The sequence below is a fragment of the Gallus gallus genome, assembly GCF_016699485.2.
Source record: "Gallus gallus isolate bGalGal1 chromosome 35 unlocalized genomic scaffold, bGalGal1.mat.broiler.GRCg7b 35_unloc4, whole genome shotgun sequence".
NCBI lineage: Eukaryota > Metazoa > Chordata > Aves > Galliformes > Phasianidae > Gallus > Gallus gallus.
This window is the reverse complement of record NW_024095959.1, coordinates 23,579-49,680: the sequence shown is the minus strand read 5'-3', so window position 1 is coordinate 49,680 and position 26,102 is coordinate 23,579. Positions and strand designations below refer to the sequence as shown.

At 58.5% G+C, this 26,102-nt stretch overlaps 1 protein-coding gene across 1 annotated transcript in view; it reads left to right on the top strand.

The window, feature by feature from the left end:
- Nucleotides 1–6,573: 6,573 nt before the first annotated feature.
- The window catches only part of TEP1 (telomerase associated protein 1), a 42,813-nt gene continuing 23,284 nt past the window's right edge, over nucleotides 6,574–26,102 (top strand). The window contains exons 1-3 of the mRNA XM_040656818.2: nucleotides 6,574–6,731; nucleotides 11,491–11,607; nucleotides 20,111–20,272. Coding sequence (XP_040512752.1) covers nucleotides 6,624–6,731; nucleotides 11,491–11,607; nucleotides 20,111–20,272 — 387 coding nt within the window. The 5' untranslated portion in view covers nucleotides 6,574–6,623. The remainder of the gene's footprint in view (nucleotides 6,732–11,490; nucleotides 11,608–20,110; nucleotides 20,273–26,102) is intronic.

Genomic DNA, 26,102 nt, shown 5'->3' with positions numbered 1-26,102 from the left:
CTATGGGGGCAATGGGGGTATTGGGGGCAATGGGGGCTATGGGGGCATTGGGGTCAATGGGGGTATTGGGGGCAATGGGGGCTATGGGGGTAATGGGGGCTATGGGGTCAATGGGGGCAATGGGGTCAATGGGGTTAGGGAGGGCAATGGGGTCAGTGGGGGCAATGGGGTCAATGGGGTTAAAGGGGGCTATGGGGTCAATGGGGGCAATGGGGGTTATGGGGGCATTAGGGTCAATGGGGGTATTGGGGTCAATGGGGGCTATGGGGGTAATGGGGGCTATGGGGTCAATGGGGGCAATGGGGGCTGTGGGGGCAATGGGGGTAATGGGGGCATTGGGGTCAATGGGGGCAATGGGGACATTTGGGGTATTGGGGTCAATGGGGGCTATGGGGGCATTGGGGTCAATGGAGACAATGAGGGCAATGGGGTCAGTGGGGGCAATGGGGTCAATGGGGGTATTGGGGTCAATGGGGACAATGGGGGCAATGGGGTCAATGGGGGCTGTGGGTCAATAGAGTCAGTGGGGTCAGTGGGCTTAAGGAGGTCAATGGGGTCAATGGGGCCATTGGGGTCAATGGGGTCAAGGAGGGCAATTGGGGCAATGGGGGCTATGGGGGTATTGGGGTCAATGGGGTTAGGGAGGACAATGGGGTCAATGGGGTCATTGGGGTAATGGGGGTTATGGGGACTTTGGGGTAATGGGGGCATTGGGGTCAATGGGGTCAATGGGGGTATTGGGGTCAATGGGGTTAAAGGGGGCAATGGGGTCAATGCGGCCTATGGGGGCATTGGTGTCAATGGAGGCAATGGGGCAATGGGGGCAATGGGGGTTATGGGGTCAGTGGGGGCGTTGGGGGCATTGGGGGAAATGGGGTCAACGGGGGCTTTGGGGTCAGGGGGGGCTGTGGGGTCTGGGGGGGGTATGGGGGCAATGGGGGCAATGGGGGCATTTGGGGTATTGGGGTCAATGGGGTCAATGGGGGTATGGGGTCAATAGAGTCAATGGGGTCAATGGGCTTAAGGAGGGCAATGGGGTCAATGGGGTCTTAATGGGGTCACAGTGGGTTACAATGGGGTCTGAGTGGAGTCATTGGGGTCAATGGGGTCCCAATGGGGTCAATGGTGTCCCAGTGGGATCAATGGGGTCTTAATGGGGTCACAGTGGGTTTCAATGGGATCTGAGTGGGGTCATTGGGGTCAATGGGGTCCCAATGGGGTCAATGGTGTCCCAGTGCGATCAATGGGGTCTTAATGGGGTCACAGTGGGTTTCAATGGGATCTGAGTGGGGTCATTGGGGTCAATGGGGTCCCAATGGGGTCAATGGTGTCCCAGTGCGATCAATGGGGTCTTAATGGGGTCACAGTGGGTTTCAATGGGGTCTGAGTGGGGTCATTGGGGTCATTGGGGTCAATGGGGGGAATGGGGTCCCAATGGGGTCAGTGGTGTCTTAATGGTGTCCCAATGGTGTCCCAATGGGGTCAGTGGGGTCTTAATGGGGTCACGGTGGTTTTCAATGGGATCTTAATGGGGTCGTTGGGGTCAAAGGCGTCTTAATGGTGTCCCAATGGGGTTAATGGGGTCTTAATGGGGTCCCAATGGGGTCCCAATGGGGTCAATGGCGTCAATGGCGTCTTAATGGGGTCATAGTGGGGTCAATGGGGTCTTAATGGTGTCCCAATGGGGTCAATGGGGTCCCAATGGGGTCAATGGGGTCTTAATGGTGTCCCAATGGGGTCAATGGCGTCTTAATGGGGTCCCAATGGGGTCAGTGGGGTCTTAATGGGGTCCCAGTGGGGTTCCAATGGGGTCAATGGTGTTTTAATGGTGTCCCAATGGGGTCAATGGGGTCTTAATGGGGTCCCAATGGGGTTCCAATGGGGTCAATGGGGTCTTAATGGGGTCCCAATGCGGTCCCAATGGGGTCAATGGGGTCTTAATGGGGTCACAGTGGGTTTCAATGGGATCTGAGTGGGGTCAATGGGGTCAATGGGGTCATTGGGGTCAATGGGGGCGATGGGGTCCCAATGGGGTCAGTGGTGTCTTAATGGTGTCCCAATGGGGTCAGTGGGGTCTTAATGGGGTCCCAATGGTGTCCCAATGGGGTCAGTGGGGTCTTAATGGGGTCCCAATGGGGTCCCGATGGGGTTAATGGGGTCTTAATGGGGTCACGGTGGTTTTCAATGGGATCTTAATGGGGTCATAGGGGTCAAAGGCGTCTTAATGGTGTCCCAATGGGGTTAATGGGGTCTTAATGGGGTCCCAATGGGGTCAGTGGGGTCTTAATGGGGTCCCAATGGGGTCAGTGGGGTCTTAATGGGGTCCCAATGGGGTTCCAATGGGGTCAATGGTGTTTTAATGGTGTCCCAATGGGGTCAATGGGGTTGAATGGGGTCCCAATGGGGTCCCAATGGGGTCAGTGGGGTCTTAATGGGGTCCCAATGGGGTCTTAATGGGGTCAATGGTGTTTTAATGGTGTCCCAATGAGGTCAGTGGGGTCTTAATGGGGTCCCAATGGGGTCAATGGGGTCCCAATGGGGTCAATGGGGTTCCAATGGGGTCCCAATGGGGTCAGTGGGGTCTTAATGGGGTCCCAATGGGGTCCCAATGGGGTCAGTGGGGTCTTAATGGGGTCCCAATGGGGTCAATGGGGTTCCAATGGGGTCCCAATGGGGTCAGTGGGGTCTTAATGGGGTCCCAATGGGGTTCCAATGGGGTCCCAATGGGGTCAATGGGGTCCCAATGGGGTTCCAATGGGGTCAATGGTGTTTTAATGGTGTCCCAATGGGGTCAATGGGGTTGAATGGGGTCCCAATGGGGTTCCAATGGGGTCAATGGGGTCTTAATGGGGTCTTAATGGGGTCCCAATGGGGTCAATGGGGTTTAATGGGGTCCCAATGGGGTCAGTGGGGTCTTAATGGGGTCCCAATGGGGTCAATGGGGTCCCAATGGGGTCAATGGGGTTCCAATGGGGTCCCAATGGGGTTAATGGGGTCTTAATGGGGTCCCAATGGGGTCAGTGGGGTCTTAATGGGGTCCCAATGGTGTCCCAATGGGGTCAGTGTGGTCTTAATGGGGTCCCAATGGTGTCCCAATGGGGTCAATGGGGTCTTAATGGGGTCCCAATGGGGTCCCAATGGGGTCAGTGGGGTCTTAATGGGGTCCCAATGGTGTCCCAATGGGGTCAATGGGGTTGAATGGGGTCCCAATGGTGTCCCAATGGGGTCAATGGGGTTTAATGAGGTCCCAATGGTGTCCCAATGGGGTCAATGGGGTCTTAATGGGGTCACAGTGGGTTTCAATGGGATCTGAGTGGGGTCAATGGGGTCAATGGGGTCATTGGGGTCAATGGTGTCTTAATGGTGTCCTAATGGGGTCAGTGGGGTCTTAATGGGGTCCCAATGGGGTTCCAATGGGGTCCCAATGGGGTCAATGGGGTCCCAATGGGGTCCCAATGGGGTCAATGGGGTTGAATGGGGTCCCAATGGTGTCCCAATGGGGTTAATGGGGTCCCAATGGTGTCCCAATGGGGTTAATGGGGTCCCAATGGGGTCCCAATGGGTTCAGTGGGGTCTTAATGTGGTCCCAATGGTGTCCCAATGGGGTCAGTGGGGTCTTAATGGGGTCAATGGGGTCCCAATGGGGTCAATGGGGTTCCAATGGGGTCCCGATGGGGTTAATGGGGTCTTAATGGGGTCCCAATGGGGTCAGTGGGGTCTTAATGGGGTCCCAATGGGGTCCCAATGGGGTCAGTGGGGTCTTAATGGGGTCCCAATGGGGTCAATGGTGTTTTAATGGTGTCCCAATGGGGTCGCAATGGGGTCAATGGGGTCTTAATGGGGTCCCAATGGGGTCAGTGGGGTCTTAATGGGGTCCCAATGGGGTCTTAATGGGGTCAATGGGGTTGAATGGGGTCCCAATGGGGTCCCAATGGGGTTAATGGGGTCCCAATGGGGTCCCAGTGGGGTTCCAATGGGGTCAATGGTGTTTTAATGGGGTCCCAATGGGGTCAATGGGTTCTTAATGGGGTCCCAATGGGGTTCCAATGGGGTCAGTGGGGTCTTAATGGGGTCCCAATGGTGTCCCAATGGGGTTAATGGGGTCTTAATGGGGTCCCAATGGTGTCAATGGGGTCTTAATGGGGTCCCAATGGGGTTCCAATGGGGTCAATGGGGTCTTAATGGGGTCCCAATGGGATCCCAATGGGGTCAGTGGGGTCTTAATGGTGTCCCAATGGGGTCAATGGGATCAATGGGGTCAATGGGGTCTTAATGGGGTCACAGTGGGTTTCAATGGGATCTGAGTGGGGTCAGTGGGGTCTTAATGGGGTCTTAATGGTGTCCCAATGGGGTCAGTGGGGTCTTAATAGTGTCCCAATGGGGTTAATGGGGTCTTAATGGGATCATTGGGGTCATTGGGGTCAATGGGGCCGTTGTGACCCCCCGCTGTCCCCACAGGTACCGCACGGATGAGGTGGAGGTGACGTGGAGGGACTGACCTCTGACCTCTGACCTTTGACCTTTGACCTTTGACCTTCGAGCCCAATGAAGCTCCGCCCACCCAACCCCAACTCTGCCTCTGTGTCGTCATTGGGGTCAATGGGGTCAGTGGGGTCAGTGGGGCAGTATGGGGCTCTATGGGGTTCTATGGGTCCCTGTGGGGCTCTACGGGGCACTATGGGGCTCTATGGTGTCAGTGGGGCACTATGGGGCTCTATGGGGCTCTATGGGTCCCTATGGGTCTCTATGGGGTTCTATGGGGCTCTATGGGGGTCAGTGGGGCACTATGGGGCTCTATGGGGTTCTATGGGTCCCTATGGGGCTCTATGGAGCACTATGGGGCTCTATGGTGTCAGTGGGGCACTATGGGGCTCTATGGGTCCCTATGGGGTTCTACGGGGCTCTATGGGGTTCTATGGGGGGGGCTCTATGGGGGTCAGTGGGGCACTATGGGGCTCTATGGGGTTCTATGGGTCCCTGTGGGGCTCTATGTGGCACTATGGGGCTCTATGGGGTCAGTGGGGCACTATGGGGCTCTATGGGTCCCTATGGGTCTCTATGGGTCTCTATGGGGTTCTATGGGGGGGGCTCTATGGGGGTCAGTGGGGCACTATGGGGCTCTATGGGGTTCTATGGGTCCCTATGGGGCTCTATGGAGCACTATGGGGCTCTATGGGGTCAGTGGGGCACTATGGGGCTCTATGGGTCCCTATGGGTCCCTATGGGTCTCTATGGGGTTTTATGGCGCTCTATGGGTCCCAATGAATTCCTATGGGTCTCAATGGGCTCAGCGGAGGGGGCGTGGTTATGCAAATGAGGCGGCCACCTATGGGGCCGAACGGATGACGTCACCACAAGGGGGCGGGGCCGAAGACTGTCATTGGATGCGGGGTGGGGGGGAGAGGAAAAGGGGGCGGGGCTTGGAGCCCATAAGGGACATTGGGGACCCCATAAGTGCCATTGGGGGGCATTGGGGACCCCATAAGGGACACTGGAACCCCATAAATGGCACTGGGTGGTATTGGGGACCCCATAAGGGACATTGGGGACCCCATAAGTGGCACTGGGAGACATTGGGGACCCCATAAGGGACATTGGGGGACATTGGGGACCCCATAAGTGACATTGGGGACCCCATATGTGGCACTGGGGGGTATTGGGGACCCCATAAGTGACATTGGGGACCCCATAAGTGACATTGGGGGGCATTGGAGACCCCATAAGTGGCATTGGGGGACGTTGGGGACCACATAAGTGTCATTGGGGACCCCATAAGTGACACTGGGGACCCCGTAAGTGATATATGGGACCCCTTAAGTGGCACTGGGGGACATTGGGGACCCCATAAGGGACATTGGGGACCCCATAAGTGGCATTGGGGGACATTGGGGACCCCATAAGTGATATTGGGGACCCCATAAGTGGCATTGGGGGACAGTGGGGACCCCAAAATGACATTGGGTACCCCATAAGTGACATTGGGACCCCATAAGTGGCACTGGGGGACATTGGGGACCCCATAAGTGATATTGGGGACCCCATAAGTGGCATTGGGGGACATTGGGGACCCCATAAGTGACATTGGGGACCCCATAAGTGGCACTGGGGGACATTGGGGACCCCATAAGTGGCATTGGGGACCCCATAAGCGACACTGGGCGTCCCGAAACCCGGAAGTGCTGACAGCCGGAAGTGTCGATAGCCACGTGGGCTGACACACCCGGAAGTGCTGACAACCGGAAGTGCTGATAGTCTCGTAGACTGCCACACCCGGAAGTGCTGATAACCTCACAGACTGCCCCCCCCGGAAGTGCTGACACCCGGAAGCGCTGATCGCCTCATAGGCTGCCACCCCCGGAAGTGCTGATAGATTCATGCGCTAACATACCCGGAAGTGCTGACAGCTTCATAGGCTGCCACACCCGGAAGTGCTGAAACCCGGAAGCGCTGATAGCCTCGTAGGCTGCCACACCCGGAAATGCTGAAACCCGGAAGCGCTGCCACCGCCGGAAGTGCTGCCACACCCGGAAGTGCTGACACCCTCCTTAAGCCGACACACCCGGAAGTGGTGACACCCGGAAGTCCCCGCGGCGGTTTCGGCTGCGGCTGCGGCGTGGGAAGGGATGGAGGGGACGGGGGTGGTGGGGGCGCCGGTGACGTCATCGCGGGTGACGTCAGACGGGGTGACGTCATCGGAGGGGCTGTCCGAGGAGGAAATCCGGCAGCTGAAGGTGGAAATGGGGCGGGGAGGGGGTGGGGTGCAATGACCCCATTGGCCCCATTGACCCCAATTGACCCCATTGATCCCATTGACCCCATTGGCCCCAATTGACCCCATTGATCCCATTGGCCCCATTGGCCCCATTGCCGCCATTGACCCCATTGGCCCCATTGATCCCATTGGCCCCATTGATCCCATTGACCCCAATTGACCCTATTGGCCCCAATTGATCCCATTGATCCCATTGACCCCAATTGTTCCCATTGACCCCAATTGACCCCATTGATCCCATTGACCCCATTGGCCCCAATTGACCCCATTGATCCCATTGACCCCAATTGACCCCATTGCCCAAATTGACCCCATTGATCCCATTGATCCCATTGACCCCATTGATCCCATTGACCCCATTGGCCCCAATTGACCCCATTGGCCCCATTGGCCCCATTGATCCCATTGACCCCATTGGCCCCAATTGACCCCATTGGCCCCATTGGCCCCATTGATCCCATTGACCCCTATTGACCCCATTGGCCCCAATTGATCCCATTGATCCCATTGATCCCATTGACCCCATTGGCCCCAATTGACCCCATTGATCCCATTGACCCCATTGGCCCCAATTAACCCCATTGACCACATTGGCCCCATTGGCCCCAATTGACCCCATTGACCCCATTGGCCCCAATTAACCCCATTGGCCCCATTGGCCCCATTGATCCCATTGACCCCTATTGACCCCATTGGCCCCAAATGATCCCATTGATCCCATTGACCCCATTGGCCCCAATTGACCCCATTGACCCCATTGGCCCCATTGATCCCATTGATCCCATTGGTCCCATTGGCCCCATTGACCCCAATGGACCCCATTACCCCCATGGACCGCAATGACCCCATGGATTCCGTTCACCCCAATGTCCCCATTGCCCCCATTGATCCCATTGTCCCCATCGCCCCCATTTACCCCACAGCCCCCACTGCCCCAATTGACTCCATTAACCCCATAAGTCCCCATTACTCCCATAATGCCCCCATTGCCCCCATTGACCCCAATACCCCCATTGACCCCAATACCCCCATTGACCCCAGTGCCCCCATTACCCCCAATGTCCCCAATGCCCCCATTGCCCCCATTGCCTCCATTGACCCCATTGCCCCCATTGACCCCGATACCCCCATAACCCCCAATGCCCCCATTGCCCCCATTGCCCCCATTGACCCCATTGCCCCCATTGACCCCAATGTCCCCATCGACCCCATTGACCCCAATCACCCCACAGCCCCCATTGCCCCCACTGCCCCCATTGACCCCAATACCCCCATTACCCCCATTGCCCCCACTGACCTCAATACCCCCATTACCCCCATTGACCCCATTGACCCCAATGCCTCCATTGACCCCCATACCCCCATTACCCCCATTGTCCCTAATATTACCAATGTTCCCATTTACCCCAATACCCCCATTACCCCCATTGACCCCACTGCCCCCATTGCCCTCATTGACCCCAATACCCCCATTGACCCCAATGTCCCCAATACCCCCATTGATCCCAATACCCCCACTGACCCCATAACCCCCACTGACCCCAATGCCCCCATTGCCCCCAATGCCCCCATTGACCCCATTGCCCCCAATACCCCCATTGACCCCACTGACCCCAATACCCCCACTGACCCCATTACCCCCACTGACCCCAATACCCCCATTGACCCCAATGTCCCCAATACCCCCATTGACCCCAATGTCCCCAATGCCCCCACTGACCCCAATACCCCCACTGCCCCCATTGACCCCAATACCCCCCATTGACCCCAATACCCCCAATACCCCCACTGACCCCAATACCCCCACAGTCCCCATTACTCCCATTGCCCCCATTGCCCCCATTGCCCCCAATACCCCCATTGACCCCAATACCCCCATTGACCCCAATACCCCCACTGACCCCATTGACCCCATTGACCCCAATACCCCCAATACCCCCATTGCCCCCAATGCCCCATTACCCCCATTGACCCCAATACCCCCATTGACCCCATTGACCCCAATACCCCCATTGACCCCAATACCCCCATTGACCCCAATGTCCCCAGTACCCCCCATTGACCCCATAGCCCCCACTGACCCCACTACCCTCATTGCCCTCATTGACCCCAATACCCCCACTGACCCCATAGCCCCCACTGACCCCAATACCCCCATTGCCCCCATAGACCCCAATACCCCCATTGCCCCCACTGACCCCAATACCCCCATTGACCCCAATGTCCCCAATACCCCCACTGACCCCATTGCCCCCATTGACCCCAATATCCCCAATACCCCCCATTGACCCCAATACCCCCAATACCCCCATTGCCCCCAATGCCCCAATACCCCCATTGACCCCAATACCCCCATTGACCCCATTGACCCCAATACCCCCATTGACCCCAATACCCCCATTGACCCCAATACCCCCATTGACCCCAATGTCCCCAATACCCCCACTGACCCCATTGACCCCATTGACCCCAATACCCCCATTCACCCCAATACCCCCATTGCCCTCATTGACCCCAATACCCCCATTACCCCCAGTGACCCCATCGACCCCAATACCCCCACTGACCCCATTGCCCCCACTGACCCCAATACCCCCATTGACCCCAATGTCCCCATTACCCCCATTGACCCCAATACCCCGACTGCCCTCATTGCCCCCATTGACCACAATACCCCCATTGACCCCATTCACCCCAATGCCCCCATTGCCCCCATTCACCCCAATGTCCCCAATACCCCCATTCATTCCAATACCCCCATTGCCCTCATTGACCCCAATACCCCCATTGACCCCAATGCCCCCTTCACCCCAATGTCCCCATTGACCCCATTGACCCCAATGTCCCCATTGCCCCCATTGTCCCCATTACCCCCATTGACCCCAATACCCCCACTGACCCCATTACCCCCATAGGCCCCAATGTCCCCATTGCCCCCATTGCTTCCAATACCCCCATTCACCCCAATACCCCCATTGACCCCAATGTCCCCAATACCCCCCATTGACCCCATTGACCCCATTGCCCCCAATACCCCCCATTGACCCCAATACCCCCATTGACCCCAATGTCCCCATTACCCCCATTGACCCCAATACCCCCATTGCCCCCATTGACCCCAATACCCCCACTGACCCCAATGCCCCCATTGACCCCAATACCCCCATTGACCTCAATGTCCCCAATGCCCCCATTGACCCCAATACCCCCATTGCCCTCATTGACCCCATTGCCCCCACTGACCCCAATACCCCCACTGACCCCAATACCCCCATTGACCCCATTGACCCCAATACCCCCATTCACCCCAATACCCCCATTGACCCCAATGCCCCCAATGCCCCCATTGACTCCAATACCCCCATTGACCCCAATGTCCCCAATACCCCCATAGACCCCAATACCCCCATTGACCCCATTGCCCCCATTGCCCCCATTGACCCCAATACCCCCATTGACCCCAATACCCCCACTGACCCCAATACCCCCATTCACCCCAATACCCCCACTGACCCCATTGACCCCATTGACCCCAATACCCCCACAGCCCCCATTGACCCCAATACCCCCATTGGCCCCCATTCCCTCCATTGCCCCCAATGCCCCCATTGCTTCCAATACCCCCACAGTCCCCATTGCTCCCACTGCCCCCATTGCCCTCATTGACCCCAATACCCCCATTGACCCCATTGACCCCACTGACCCCATTGCCCCCATTCACCCCAATACCCCCATTGACCCCAATACCCCCATTGCCCTCATTGACCCCATTGCCCCCACTGACCCCAATACCCCCACTGACCCCAATACCCCCATTGACCCCATTGACCCCAATACCCCCATTGACCCCAATACCCCCATTGACCCCAATGTCCCCAATGCCCCCATTCACCCCAATACCCCCATTGACCTCAATGTCCCCAATGCCCCCATTGACCCCAATACCCCCATTGCCCTCATTGACCCCATTGCCCCCACTGACCCCAATACCCCCACTGACCCCAATACCCCCATTGACCCCATTGACCCCAATACCCCCATTCACCCCAATACCCCCATTGACCCCAATGTCCCCAATACCCCCCATTGACCCCAATACCCGCAATACCCCCATTGCCCCCAATGCCCCCATTGCCCCCATTGACCCCAATACCCCCATTGACCCCAATACCCCCATTGCCCTCATTGACCCCAATACCCCCACGGCCCCCATTACCCCCATTGCCCCCATTGACCCCAATACCCCCATTGACCCCAATGTCCCCAATACCCCCATTGACCCCAATACCCCCATTGCCCTCATTGACCCCAATGCCCCCATTCACCCCACTACCCCCACTGCCCTCATTGCCCCCATTGACCACAATACCCCCATTGACCCCATTGCCCCCATTCACCCCAATGTCCCCAATACCCCCATTCATTCCAATACCCCCATTGACCTCATTGACCCCAATACCCCCATTGACCCCAATGCCCCCATTCACCCCAATGTCCCCATTGACCCCATTGACCCCATTACCCCCATTACCACCAATACCCCCAATACCCCCATTACCCCCATTGCCCCCATTCACTCCATTGCCCCCAATGCCCCCATTGCTTCCAATACCCCCATTGACCCCAATACCCCCATTGCCCCCACTGACCCCAATACCCCCACTGACCCCATAGCCCCCACTGACCCCATAACCCCCCCTGACCCCATTACCCCGCAGCTGTCCCTGGTGACGTCGGCCTGCTCGGCGCTGCAGTGCGATGGGGACGACCTCCGGCAGCGCCTGCGGGACCTCAGCGCCGCCGTGGCACCGCACTGCCCCCAATTCCCCCTGCAGGTAACGGCCCCACCCACCCCATTACGGCCCTACTGACCCTATTAGGGTCCCACTGACCCCATTACGGCCCCACTCACCCCATTAAGGCCCCGCTGATCCCATTAAGGCCCCATTATGGCCCCACTGACCCCATTACGGCCCCACTGACCCCATTACGGCCCCACTGACCCCATTACGGCCCCACTGACCCCATTAAGGTCCCACTGACCCCATTACGGCCCCACCCACCCCATTACGGCCCTACTGACCCCATTACAGCCCCACTGAGCCCATTACGGCCCCACTCACCCCATTACGGCCCCACTGACCCCATTACGGCCCCACTGACCCTATTCAGGTCCCACTGACCCCATTACGGCCCCACTGACCCCATTACGGCCCCACTGACCCCATTACGGCCCCACTGACCCCATTAAGGTCCCACTGACCCCATTACGGCCCCACCCACCCCATTACGGCCCTACTGACCCCATTACAGCCCCACTGACCCCATTACGGCCCCACTCACCCCATTACGGCCCCACTGACCCCATTACGGCCCCACTGACCCCATTACGGCCCCACTCACCCCATTACGGCCCCACTGACCCCATTACGGCCCCACTGACCCTATTCAGGTCCCACTGACCCCATTACGGCCCCACTGACCCCATTACGGCCCCACTGACCCCATTACGGCCCCACTGACCCCATTAAGGTCCCACTGACCCCATTACGGCCCCACCCACCCCATTACGGCCCTACTGACCCCATTACAGCCCCACTGACCCCATTACGGCCCCACTCACCCCATTACGGCCCCACTGACCCCATTACGGCCCCACTGACCCTATTCAGGTCCCATTGACCCCATTACGGCCCCACTGACCCTATTCAGGTCCCATTGACCCCATTACGGCCCTACTGACCCTATTAGGGTCCCACTGACCCCATTAGGGCCCCTCTGACCCCATTACGGCCCCACTGACCCTATTAAGGTCCCACTGAACCCATTACGGCCCCACCCACCCCATTACGGCCCTACTGACCCCATTACGGCCCCACTGACCCCATTACGGCCCCACTCACCCTATTAAGGTCCCACTGACCCCATTACGGCCCCACCCACCCCATTACGGCCCTACTGACCCTATTAGGGTCCCACTGACCCCATTAAGGTCCCACTGACCCCATTACGGCCCCACCCACCCCATTACGGCCCTACTGACCCCATTACAGCCCCACTGATCCCATTACGGCCCCACTCACCCTATTCAGGTCCCATTCACCCCATTACGGCCCCACTGACCCTATTCAGGTCCCATTGACCCCATTACGGCCCCACTCACCCCATTAAGGCCCCATTAAGGCCCCATTATGGACCCACTGACCCCATTACGGCCCTACTGACCCTATTAGGGTCCCACTGACCCCATTACGGCCCCACCCACCCCATTACGGCCCTACTGACCCCATTACAGCCCCACTGACCCCATTACGGCCCCACTCACCCTATTAAGGTCCCACTGAACCCATTACGGCCCCACTCACCCCATTACGGCCCCACTGACCCTATTAAGGTCCCACTGACCCCATTACGGCCCCACTGATCCCATTAAGGCCCCGCTGATCCCATTAAGGCCCCATTATGGCCCCACTGACCCCATTACGGCCCCACTGACCCTATTCAGGTCCCATTGACCCCATTACGGCCCCACTGACCCTATTAAGGTCCAATTCACCCCATTCAGCCCATTACGGCCCCATTATGGCCCCACTGACCCCATTACGGCCCCACTGACCCTATTCAGGTCCCACTGACCCCATTACGGCCCCACTGATCCCATTAAGGCCCCGCTGATCCCATTAAGGCCCCATTATGGCCCCACTGACCCCATTACGGCCCCACTGAACCTATTAAGCTCCCACTGACCCCATCACGGCCCCACTGACCCTATTAAGGTCCCACTGACCCCATTACGGCCCCACTGACCCCATTACGGCCCCACTGAACCTATTAAGGTCCCACTGACCCCATTACGGCCCCACTGACCCCATTACGGCCCCACTCACCCCATTAAGGTCCCACTGACCCCATTACGGCCCCACTGACCCCATTACGGCCCTACTGACCCCATTAAGGTCCCATTGACCCCATTACGGCCCCACTCACCCTATTAAGGTCCCACTGACCCCATTACGGCCCCACTGATCCCATTAAGGCCCCACTGACCCCATTAAGGCCCCATTATGGCCCCACTGACCCTATTACAGCCCCATTCAGCCCACTGTCCCATTGCCCCCATTGACCCCAATACCCCCATTACCCCCATTGACCCCATTACCCCCATCGACCCCATTGACCCCAATACCCCCATTACCCCCAATACCCCCATTGACCCCAATGTCCCCATTACCCCCATTACCCCCATTGACCCCCATTACCCCCATTGACCCCAATACCCCCATTGACCTCAATACTTCCATCGACCCCATTGATCCCAATACCCCCATTCCCCCCATTGCCCCATTACCCCCATTCCCCCCCTTGACCCCATTACCCCCATTACCCCATAACCCCCATCAACCCCATTACCCCCATTGACCGCAACACCCCCGTACCCCCATTGACCCCATTGCCCCCCACTGCCCCCCATTGCCCCCATTGCCCCCATTACCCCCAATGCCCCCATTGCCCTCATTGACCCCAATACCCCCCTACCCCCATTGACCCCCATTACCCCCATCGACCCCAATACCCCCCTACCCCCATTGACCCCATAACCCCCATTCCCCCCATTGACCCCATTACCCCCATTGTCCCCAATACCCCCATTCACCCCATTGCCCCCAATGTCCCCATTACCCCCATTGACCCCAATACCCCCATTGACCCCCACAGCCCCCATTGCCCCCACACCCCCATTGCCCCCATTGCCCCCATTGCCCCCAATGCCCCCATCGACCCCAATACCCCCCCTACCCCCATTACCCCCATTACCCTCATTGCTCCCATTAACCCCAATACCCCCCTACCCCCATTGACCCCCATTCACCCCATTGCCCCCAATGCCCCCATTGCCCCCATTACCCCCATTGCCCCCAACACCCCCATTACCCCCATTACCTCTATTGCCCCATTGACCCCAATACCCCCTACACCCATTACCCCCATTACCCCCATTGACCCCATTACCCCCATCGACCCCATTGCCCCCAATGCCCCCCTACCCCCATTGACCCCCATTCACCCCATTGACCCCCATTACCCCATAATCCCCATTACCCCCAATGCCCCCCTACACCCATTGACCCCCATTACATCCATTGCGCCCATTGACCCCCATTACCCCCATTCACCCCACTACCCCCATCGACCCCATTGACCCCAATACCCTCATTCCCCCCATTGACCCCCATTCCCCCCATTACCCCAATACCCCCATTCACCCCATTGACCCCATTACCCCCATTCCCCCCATTGCCCCCATTACCCCCATTGACCCCAATACCCCCCTACCCCCATTGACCCCAATACCCCCATTCCCCCCATTGACCCCATTACCCCCAACACCCCCCTACCCCCACTGACCCCCATCACCCCCCACTGCCCCCCATTGCCCCCATTACCCCCATCGACCCCATCGACCCCATTACCCCCATTGACCCCAATACCCCCATTACCCCCACTGACCCCATCGACCCCATTGCCCCCCATTGCCCCCATTCCCCCCATTACCCCCAATACCCCCATTACCCCCATTACCCCAATACCCCCATTCCCCCCATAACCCCCATTGACCCCAATCCCCCCATCGCCCCCCACTGCCCCCCATGGCCCCCAATACCCCTCTACCCCCATTGACCCCATTACCCCCATTGACCCCATTGACCCCATTACCCCCATTACCCCATAACCCCCATCGACCCCAATCCCCCCATCGCCCCCCATAACCCCCCATGCCCCCCATTGACCCCAATACCCCCATTGCCCCCATTGACCCCAATACCCCCCTACCCCCATTGCCCCCATTGACCCCCATTACCCCCATTGACCCCAATGCCCCCAACACCCCCATTACCCCCATTGCCCCCATTGCCCCCATTCACCCCAATCCCCCCAATACCCCCACTGACCCCCATTGCCCCCAATGCCCCCATTACCCCCATTGACCCCAATGCCCCCAACACCCCCATAACCCCCATTGCCCCCATTGCCCCCATTCACCCCAATCCCCCCAATACCCCCACCGACCCCCATTGCCCCCAATGCCCCCATTGACCCCCATTACCCCCATTGACCTCCATTGACCCCACTGCCCCCAACACCCCCATTACCCCATAACCCCCATTGCCCCCATTGCCCCCATTGCCCCCAATACCCCCTTCCCCCATTGACCCCCCTTACCCCCATCGACCCCATTGACCCCAATACCCCCCTACCCCCATTGACCCCCATCGACCCCATTACCCCCATTAACCCCATTGACCCCCATTACCCCCATCGACCCCATCGACCCCAATCCCCCCAATACCCCCACCGATCCCCATTGCCCCCATTGCCCCCATTGCCCCCAATACCCCCATTACCCCCATTACCCCCATCGACCCCATTGACCCCAATACCCCCCTACCCCCATTGACCCCCATTATCCCCATTGACCTCCATTGACCCCATTGCCCCCAACACCCCCATTACCCCATAACCCCCATTGCCCCCATTGCCCCCATTGACCCCAATACCCCCCTACCCCCATTGACCCCCATTACCCCCATTGACCCCAATACCCCCATTACCCCATAACCCCCATTGACCCCATTACCCCCATAAGCCCCATCGACCCCATTGACCCCATTGACCCCAATACCCCCATCAACCCCATTGCCCCCAACCCCCCCATAACCCCCATTACCCCCACAGCCCCCATTGACCCCAGTACCCCCATTCACCCCATTGACCCCAATCCCCCCATAACCCCCACTGACCCCCATTACCCCATTGCCCCCATTACCCCCAATGTCCCCATTTCCCCCATTGCCCCCATTACCCCCATATACCTCCATTGACCCCACTGCCCCCAACACCGCCATTACCCCATAACCCCCATTGACCCCAATACCCCCATTCCCCCCATAACCCCCATCGACCCCAATCCCCCCATCGCCCCCCATAACCCCTCATGCCCCCCATTGACCCCATTACCCCCATTGCCCCCATTGACCCCAATACCCCCCTACCCCCACTGACCCCCATTACCCCCATTACCCCCATTGCCCCCAATGCCCCCATTGCCCCCAATGCCCCCATTACCCCCAATACCCCCCTACCCCCATTGACCCCATAACCCCCATCGACCCCATTACCCCATAACCCCCATCGACCCCAATACCCCCATTGCCCCCATTACCCCCATTGACCCCATTACCCCTATCGACCCCATTCCCCCCATAACCCCCATCGACCCCATTACCCCATAACCCCCGTCGACCCCATTCCCCCCATTCCCCCCATCGACCCCACTGCCCCCCATTGACCCCATTACCCCCATTACCCCCATTACCCCCATTGCCCCATTACCCCCATTGCCCCCATTGCCCCCATTACCCCCATAACCCCCATTACCCCCATCGACCCCATTGACCCCAATACCCCCATCGACCCCATCGACCCCAATCCCCCCATTGCCCCCATTGCCCCCATTACCCCCATCGACCCCAATACCCCCCTACCCCCACTGACCCCCATTGACCCCAATACCCCCATTGCCCCCATTGACCCCATTGCCCCCCACTCCCCATTGCCCCCACAGCCCCCATTACCCCCATCGACCCCATTACCCCCATTGACCCCATTACCCCCACAGCCCCCATTGCCCCCAATACCCCCAATACCCCCATTAACCCCATAACCCCCATTACCCCCATCGACCCCATTGCCCCCAACACCCCCATTACCCCCATTGACCCCCATTACCCCCATTACCCCCAATACCCCCATTGACCCCCATTACCCCCATTGCCCCCATTGCCCCCATTACCCCCATTGCCCCCATTACCCCCATTCACCCCAATGCCCCCATTGCCCCCAATGCCCCCATTACCCCCAATACCCCCATTGCCCCATTGACCCCATAACCCCCATCGACCCCAATACCCCCCTACCCCCATTGACCCCCATTGACCCCCATTACCCCCATTGCCCCCATTGCCCCCATTGCCCTCAATACCCTCATTACCCCCATTGACCCCATTACCCCCATTGACCCCATTGCCCCCAATGTCCCCATTGCCCCCCGCTGACCCCCATTGCCCCCATCGACCCCAATACCCCCCTACCCCCATTACCCCCATTACCCCCATTACCCCCATTGCCCCCAATGCCCCCATTGCCCCCAATGCCCCCATTACCCCCAATACCCCCCTACCCCCATTGACCCCATAACCCCCATCGACCCCATTACCCCATAACCCCCATCGACCCCAATACCCCCATTGCCCCCATTACCCCCATTGACCCCATTACCCCCATCGACCCCATCGACCCCATTACCCCCATTGACCCCATTGCCCCCATTGCCCCCATTGCCCCCAATACCCCCCTACCCCCATTGACCCCCATTACCCCCATAGCCCCCATTACCCCCATTGCCCCCATTACCCCCATTGCCCCCATTACCCCCATTCACCCCAATCCCCCCAATACCCCCATTGACCCCAATACCCCCATTGACCCCAATACCCCCATTAACGCATTGACCCCAATACCCCCATTACCCCATAACCCCCAATACCCCCATTGCCCCCATCGACCCCATTACCCCATTCCCCCCATAACCCCCATCGACCCCAATCCCCCCACTGCCCCCAGTACCCTCATTACCCCCACTGACCCCCATTACCCCCATTGACCCCATTGACCCCAATACCCCCAATACCCCCAATGCCCCCATTGCCCCCACAGCCCCCATTGCCCCCATTGCCCCCAACCCCCCCATAACCCCCATTGCCCCCATTGCCCCCATTACCCCCATTGCCCCCATTGCCCCCAATACCCCCATTACCCCCATTGTCCCCAATACCCCCATTGCCCCATAACCCCCATTTCCCCCATTGCCCCCATTGCCCCCATTGCCCCCAATACCCCCCTACCCCCATTGACTCCCATTACCCCCATTGCCCCCATTGCCCCCATTGCCCCCAATACCCCCATTGCCCCCATTGCCCCCAATACCCCCCTACCCCCATTGACCCCCATTACCCCCATTGCCCCCATTACCCCCATTCACCCCAATCCCCCCAATGCCCCCATTACCCCCACTGACCCCCATTGCCCCCATTACCCCCATTGCCCCCATTACCCCCATTCACCCCAATGCCCCCAATGCCCCCAATACCCCCCTACCCCCATTGACCCCCATTACCCCCATTACCCCCATCGACCCCATTGACCCCAATCCCCCCATTCACCCCATTGACCCCATTACCCCCATTGCCCCCGCTGACCCCCATTGCCCCCATTGACCCCAATACCCCCCTACCCCCACTGACCCCCATCGCCCCCCACTGCCCCCCATACCCCCATTGACCCCAATGCCCCCAATACCCCCAACACCCCCATTACCCCCATTGACCCCCATTACCCCCATTGACCCCAACACCCCCATTACCCCCATCGACCCCATTGCCCCCAATGTCCCCAATACCCCCATTACCCCCATTGCCCCCATTACCCCCATTGACCCCCATTACCCCCATTGCCCCCATTGCCCCCATTCACCCCAATCCCCCCAATGCCCCCATTACCCCATAACCCCCATTGCCCCCATTACCCCCATTGCCCCCCTTGACCCCAATACCCCCATTGACCCCAATCCCCCCAATACCCCCATTACCCCCACTGACCCCCATTGCCCCCATTGACCCCAATCCCCCCATTCACCCCAATGCCCCCATTGCCCCCATTACCCCCATTACCCCCATTGACCCCAATGCCCCCATTGAACCCAATGCCTCCATTGACCCCATTACCCCCAATGCTCCCATTGACTCCAATGTCTGCATTGACCCCAATGCCTCCATTGCCCCCATTACCCCATTACCCCCATTGCCCCCATTACCCCCATTACCCCATAACCCCCATTCCCCCCATCGACCCCATCGACCCCAATCCCCCCATTGCCCCCAATGTCCCCAATACCCCCATTGCCCCCATTACCCCCATTGACCCCCATTACCCCCATTGCCCCCATTACCCCCATTGCCCCCAATACCCCCAATGCCCCCATTGCCCCCATTCACCCCAATGCCCCCAATACCCCCATTGCCCCCATTACCCCCATTCACCCCAATGCCCCCAATACCCCCAATGCCCCCATTGCCCCCATTGACCCCAATACCCCCAACACCCCCATTACCCCATAACCCCCATTGACCCCATTACCCCCATTACCCCCAATCCCCCCATAACCCCCATCGACCCCACTGCCCCCCACTGCCCCCCATAACCCCCCATTGCCCCCCACAGGTGGCTCTGTACTGCCGCCGCCATCTGTGGGTGCGCTGGGTGAGCTGCTTCCTGCTGGCCGTGGCGGCCATCTTGGCTCCGTGCCGCCCCCACCTGCGCCGTTACTTCGGGGCCGTCGTCCGCCTGCCCAGCGATTGGCTGGCCGTGCCGCGCTACTTCCAGGTGGGGCTGCCCCATAGCCGCCCCATAGATACCCCATTCAGCCCCATAGCCGCCCCATAGCCGCCCCATAGATAGCCCATTGAGCCGCATAGAGCCCCATAGAGCCCCATAGCCTCCCCATAGACACCCGATAGGCTGGCCGTGCCGCGCTACTTCCAGGTGGGGCTGCCCCATAGCCGCCCCATAGACACCCCATTGAGTTTCATAGACACCCCATAGACACCCCATAGATACCCCATTCAGCCCCATAGAGCCCCATAGACACCCCATAGATACCCCATTCAGCCCCACAGAGCCCCATAGACACCCCATTGAGCCCCATAGATGCCCCATATCACCCCATAGACACCCCATTGAGCCCCATTGAGTCCCATAGACACCCCATTGAGCCCCATAGAGCCCCATAGACATCCCATAGATACCCCATAGACACCCCATTGAGCCCCATAGAGCCCCATAGACACCCCATATCACCCCATAGACACCCCATTGAGCCCCATAGACACCCCATAGATACCCCATTCAGCCCCATATCACCCCATAGAAACCCCATTGAGCCCCATAGTGCCCCATAGAGCCCCATAGACACCCCATAGATGCCCCATTGAGCCCCATAGAGCCCCATAGACACCCCATAGACACCCCATTGAGCCCCATTGAGCCCCATAGATACCCCATTGAGCCCCATAGAGCCCCATAGCCGCCCCATAGATACCCCATTCAGCCCCATAGAGCCCCATAGACACCCCATAGATACCCCATTCAGCCCCATAGAGCCCCATAGAGAACCATATCACCCCATAGACACCCCATCAAGCCCCATTGAGTCCCATAGACACCCCATTGAGCCCCATAGAGCCCCATAGACATCCCATAGACACCCCATAGAGCCCCATAGACACCCCATAGATACCCCATTCAGCCCCATAGAGCCCCATAGACACCCCATTGAGTCCCATAGACACCCCATTGAGCCCCATATCACCCCATAGACACCCGATAGAGCCCCATAGAGCCCCATAGCCTCCCCATAGACACCCGATAGAGCCCCATAGTGACCCATAGACATCCCATTGACACCCCATTGAGCCCCATAGACACCCTATTGAGCCCCATAGAGCCCCATAGACACCCCATAGACACCCCATTGAGCCCCATAGAGCCCCATAGACACCCCATAAAGCCCCATAGAGCCCCATAGAGCCCCATAGCCTCCCCATAGACACCCGATAGGCTGGCCGTGCCGCGCTACTTCCAGGTGGGGCTGCCCCATAGCCGCCCCATAGACACCCCATAGATAGCCCATTGAGCCGCATAGAGCCCCATAGAGCCCCATAGAGCCCCATAGCCTCCACGTAGACACCCGATAGAGCCCCATAGAGCCCCATAGCCTCCCCATAGACACCCTATTGAGCCCCATAGAGCCCCATAGACACCCCATAGACACCCCATTCAGCCCCATAGAGCCCCATAGAGAACCATATCACCCCGTAGACACCCCATCGAGCCCCATTGAGCCCCATAGAGCCCCATAGACACCCCATAGCCGCCCCATAGAGCCCCATAGTGCCCCATAGAGCCCCATAGAGCCCCATAGAGCCCCATAGTGCCCCATAGAGCCCCATAGAGCCCCATAGAGCCCCATAGACACCCTATTGAGCCCCATAGAGCCCCATAGACACCCCATAGAGCCCCATAGCCTCCCCATAGACACCCCATTGAGCCCCATAGTGCCCCATAGACATCCCATAGAGCCCCATAGAGCCCCATAGCCTCCCCATAGACACCCCATTGAGCCCCATAGTGCCCCATAGATACCCCATTGAGCCACATAGAGCCCCATAGACACCCCATTGAGCCCCATAGACACCACATTGAGTCCCATAGACACCCCATAGAGCCCCATTGAGCCACACAGAGCCCCATAGAGCCCCATAGACACCCCATTGAGCCCAATAGTGCCCCATAGACACCCCATTGAGCCCCATAGACACCCCATTGAGCCCCATAGAGCCCCATAGCCGCCCCATAGATACCCCATTCAGCCCCATAGAGCCCCATAGATGCCCCATAGATACCCCATTCAGCCCCATAGAGCCCCATAGACGCACCATTGAGCCCCATATCACCCCATAGACACCCCATTGAGCCCCATAGTGACCCATAGACATCCCATAGACACCCCATTGACTCCCATAGACACCCCATTGAGCCCCATAGAGCCCCATAGACACCCCATAGACACCCCATTGACTCCCATAGACACCCCATTGAGCCCCATAGTGCCCCATAGACATCCCATAGAGCCCCATAGAGCCCCATAGCCTCCCCATAGACACCCCATTGAGCCCCATAGTGCCCCATTGATACCCCATTGAGCCACATAGAGCCCCATAGACACCCCATTGAGCCCCATAGACACCACATTGAGTCCCATAGACACCCCATAGAGCCCCATTGAGCCACACAGAGCCCCATAGAGCCCCATAGACACCCCATTGAGCCCAATAGTGCCCCATAGACACCCCATTGAGCCCCATAGAGCCCCATAGCCGCCGCATAGAGCCCCATAGTGCCCCATAGAGCCCCATAGAGCCCCATAGAGCCCCATAGCCTCCCCATAGACACCCGATAGAGCCCCATAGAGCCCCATAGCCTCCCCATAGACACCCGATAGAGCCCCATAGAGCCCCATAGCCTCCCCATAGACACCCGATAGAGCCCCATAGAGCCCCATAGACTCCCCATTGAGCCCCATAGACACCACATTGAGTCCCATAGACACCCTATTGAGCCCCATAGAGCCCCATAGACACCCCATAGAGCCCCATAGATACCCCATAGAGCCCCATACCCTCCCCATAGACACCCGATAGAGCCCCATAGAGCCCCATACCCTCCCCATAGACACCCGATAGAGCCCCATAGAGCCCCATAGCCTCCCCATAGACACCCGATAGAGCCCCATAGAGCCCCATAGCCTCCCCATAGACACCCGATAGAGCCCCATAGAGCCCCATAGAATCCCCATTGAGCCCCATAGACACCACATTGAGTCCCATAGACACACCATAGAGCCCCATTGAGCCACACAGAGCCCCATAGAGCCCCATAGACACCCCATTGAGCCCCATAGACACCCTATTGAGCCCCATAGTGCCCCATAGACACCCCATTGAGCCCCATAGTGACCCATAGACGCCCCATTGAGTCCCATAGATACCCCATTGAGCCCCATAGTGACCCATAGACACCCCATTGAGCCCCATAGTGACCCATAGAGCCCCATAGCCGCCCCATAGACACCCCATTCAGCCCCATTGAGCCCCATAGTGACCCATAGATACCCCATTGAGCCCCATAGAGCCCCATAGATACCCCATAGACACCCCATTCAGCCCCATAGATGCCCCATAGATACCCCATTCAGCCCCATAGAGCCCCATTGAGCCCCATAGACACCCCATTGAGCCCCATAGAGCCCCATAGTGACCCATAGCCGCCCCATAGATACCCCATTCAGCCCCATAGAGCCCCATAGATGCCCCATAGATACCCCATTCAGCCCCATAGAGCCCCATAGACGCACCATTGAGCCCCATAGACACCCCATTGAGCCCCATAGAGCCCCATAGACACCCCATTCAGCCTCATAGAGCCCCATAGTGACCCATAGATACCCCATTGAGCCACATAGAGCCCCATAGACACCCCATTGAGCCCCATAGACACCACATTGAGTCCCATAGACACCCCATAGAGCCCCATTGAGCCACACAGAGCCCCATAGATGCCCCATAGACACCCCATTGAGCCCAATAGTGCCCCATAGACACCCCATTGAGCCCCATAGACACCCTATTGAGCCCCATAGAGCCCCATAGCCGCCCCATAGATACCCCATTCAGCCCCATAGAGCCCCATAGAGCCCCATAGATACCCCATTCAGCCCCATAGTGATCCATAGATACCCCATTGAGCCCCATATTCACCTTTTGAGCCCCATAGAGCCCCATAGCCGTCCCATAGATACCCCATTGAGCCCCATAGAGCCCCATAGACACCTCATTGAGCCCCATATCACCCCATAGACACCCCATTGAGCCCCATAGTGACCCATAGACATCCCATAGACACCCCATTGAGCCCCATAGACACCCTATTGAGCCCCATAGAGCCCCATAGACACCCCATAGACACCCCATTGACTCCCATAGACACCCCATTGAGCCCCATAGAGCCCCATAGACACCCCATTGAGCCCCATAGCCTCCCCATAGACACCCCATTGAGCCCCATAGTGCCCCATAGACATCCCATAGAGCCCCATAGAGCCCCATAGCCTCCCCATAGACACCCCATTGAGCCCCATAGTGCCCCATTGATACCCCATTGAGCCACATAGAGCCCCATAGACACCCCATTGAGCCCCATAGACACCACATTGAGTCCCATAGACACCCCATAGAGCCCCATTGAGCCACACAGAGCCCCATAGAGCCCCATAGACACCCCATTGAGCCCAATAGTGCCCCATAGACACCCCATTGAGCCCCATAGAGCCCCATAGCCGCCGCATAGAGCCCCATAGTGCCCCATAGAGCCCCATAGAGCCCCATAGAGCCCCATAGCCTCCCCATAGACACCCGATAGAGCCCCATAGAGCCCCATAGCCTCCCCATAGACACCCGATAGAGCCCCATAGAGCCCCATAGCCTCCCCATAGACACCCGATAGAGCCCCATAGAGCCCCATAGACTCCCCATTGAGCCCCATAGACACCACATTGAGTCCCATAGACACCCTATTGAGCCCCATAGAGCCCCATAGACACCCCATTGAGCCCCATAGTGACCCATAGACACCCCATAGACACCCCATTGAGCCCCATAGTGCCCCGTATCACCCCATTGAGCCCCATAGACACCCCAGACACCCCATTGAGTCCCATAGAGCCCCATATCACCCCATAGACACCCAATTGAGCCCCACAGTGCCCCATATCACCCCATAGAGACCCCATTGAGCCCCAGAGTGCCCCATAGAGCCCCATATCACCCCATAGACACCCCATTGAGCCCCATAGTGACCCATAGACACCCCATAGACACCCCATTGAACCCCATAGAGCCCCATAGACACCCCATTCAGCCCCATAGCCGCCCCATAGCCGCCCCATTGATACCCCATTCAGCCCCATAGACACCCCATTGACACCCCATTGAGCTCCAGAGTGCACCATAGAGCCCCATATCACCCCATAGACACCCCATTCAGCCCCATAGAGCCCCATAGACACCCCATAGACACCCCATTGAGCCCCATAGAGCCCCATAGACACCCCATTGAGTCCCATAGTCACCCCATTGAGCCCCATAGAGCCCCATAGACACCCCATTCAGCCCCATAGAGCCCCATAGATGCCCCATTGAGCCCCATATACACCCTAGTGAGCCCCATAGAGCCCCATAGCCGTCCCATAGATACCACATTCAGCCCCATAGAGCCCCATAGATGCCCCATAGATACCCCATTCAGCCCCACAGAGCCCCATAGATGCCCCATTGAGCCCCATAGTGACCCATAGTGCCCCATAGATGCCCCATAGAGCCCCATAGACACCCCATTGAGCCCCATATCACCCCATAGACACCCCATTGAGCCCCATAGTGCCCCATATATCCCCATAGCCGCCCCATAGATACCCCATTCAGCCCATTAGAGCCCCATAGATGCCCCATAGATACCCCATTCAGCCCCATAGTGACCCATAAATGCCCCATTGAGCCCCATAGACACCCCATTGAGCCCCATAGAGCCCCATAGCCGT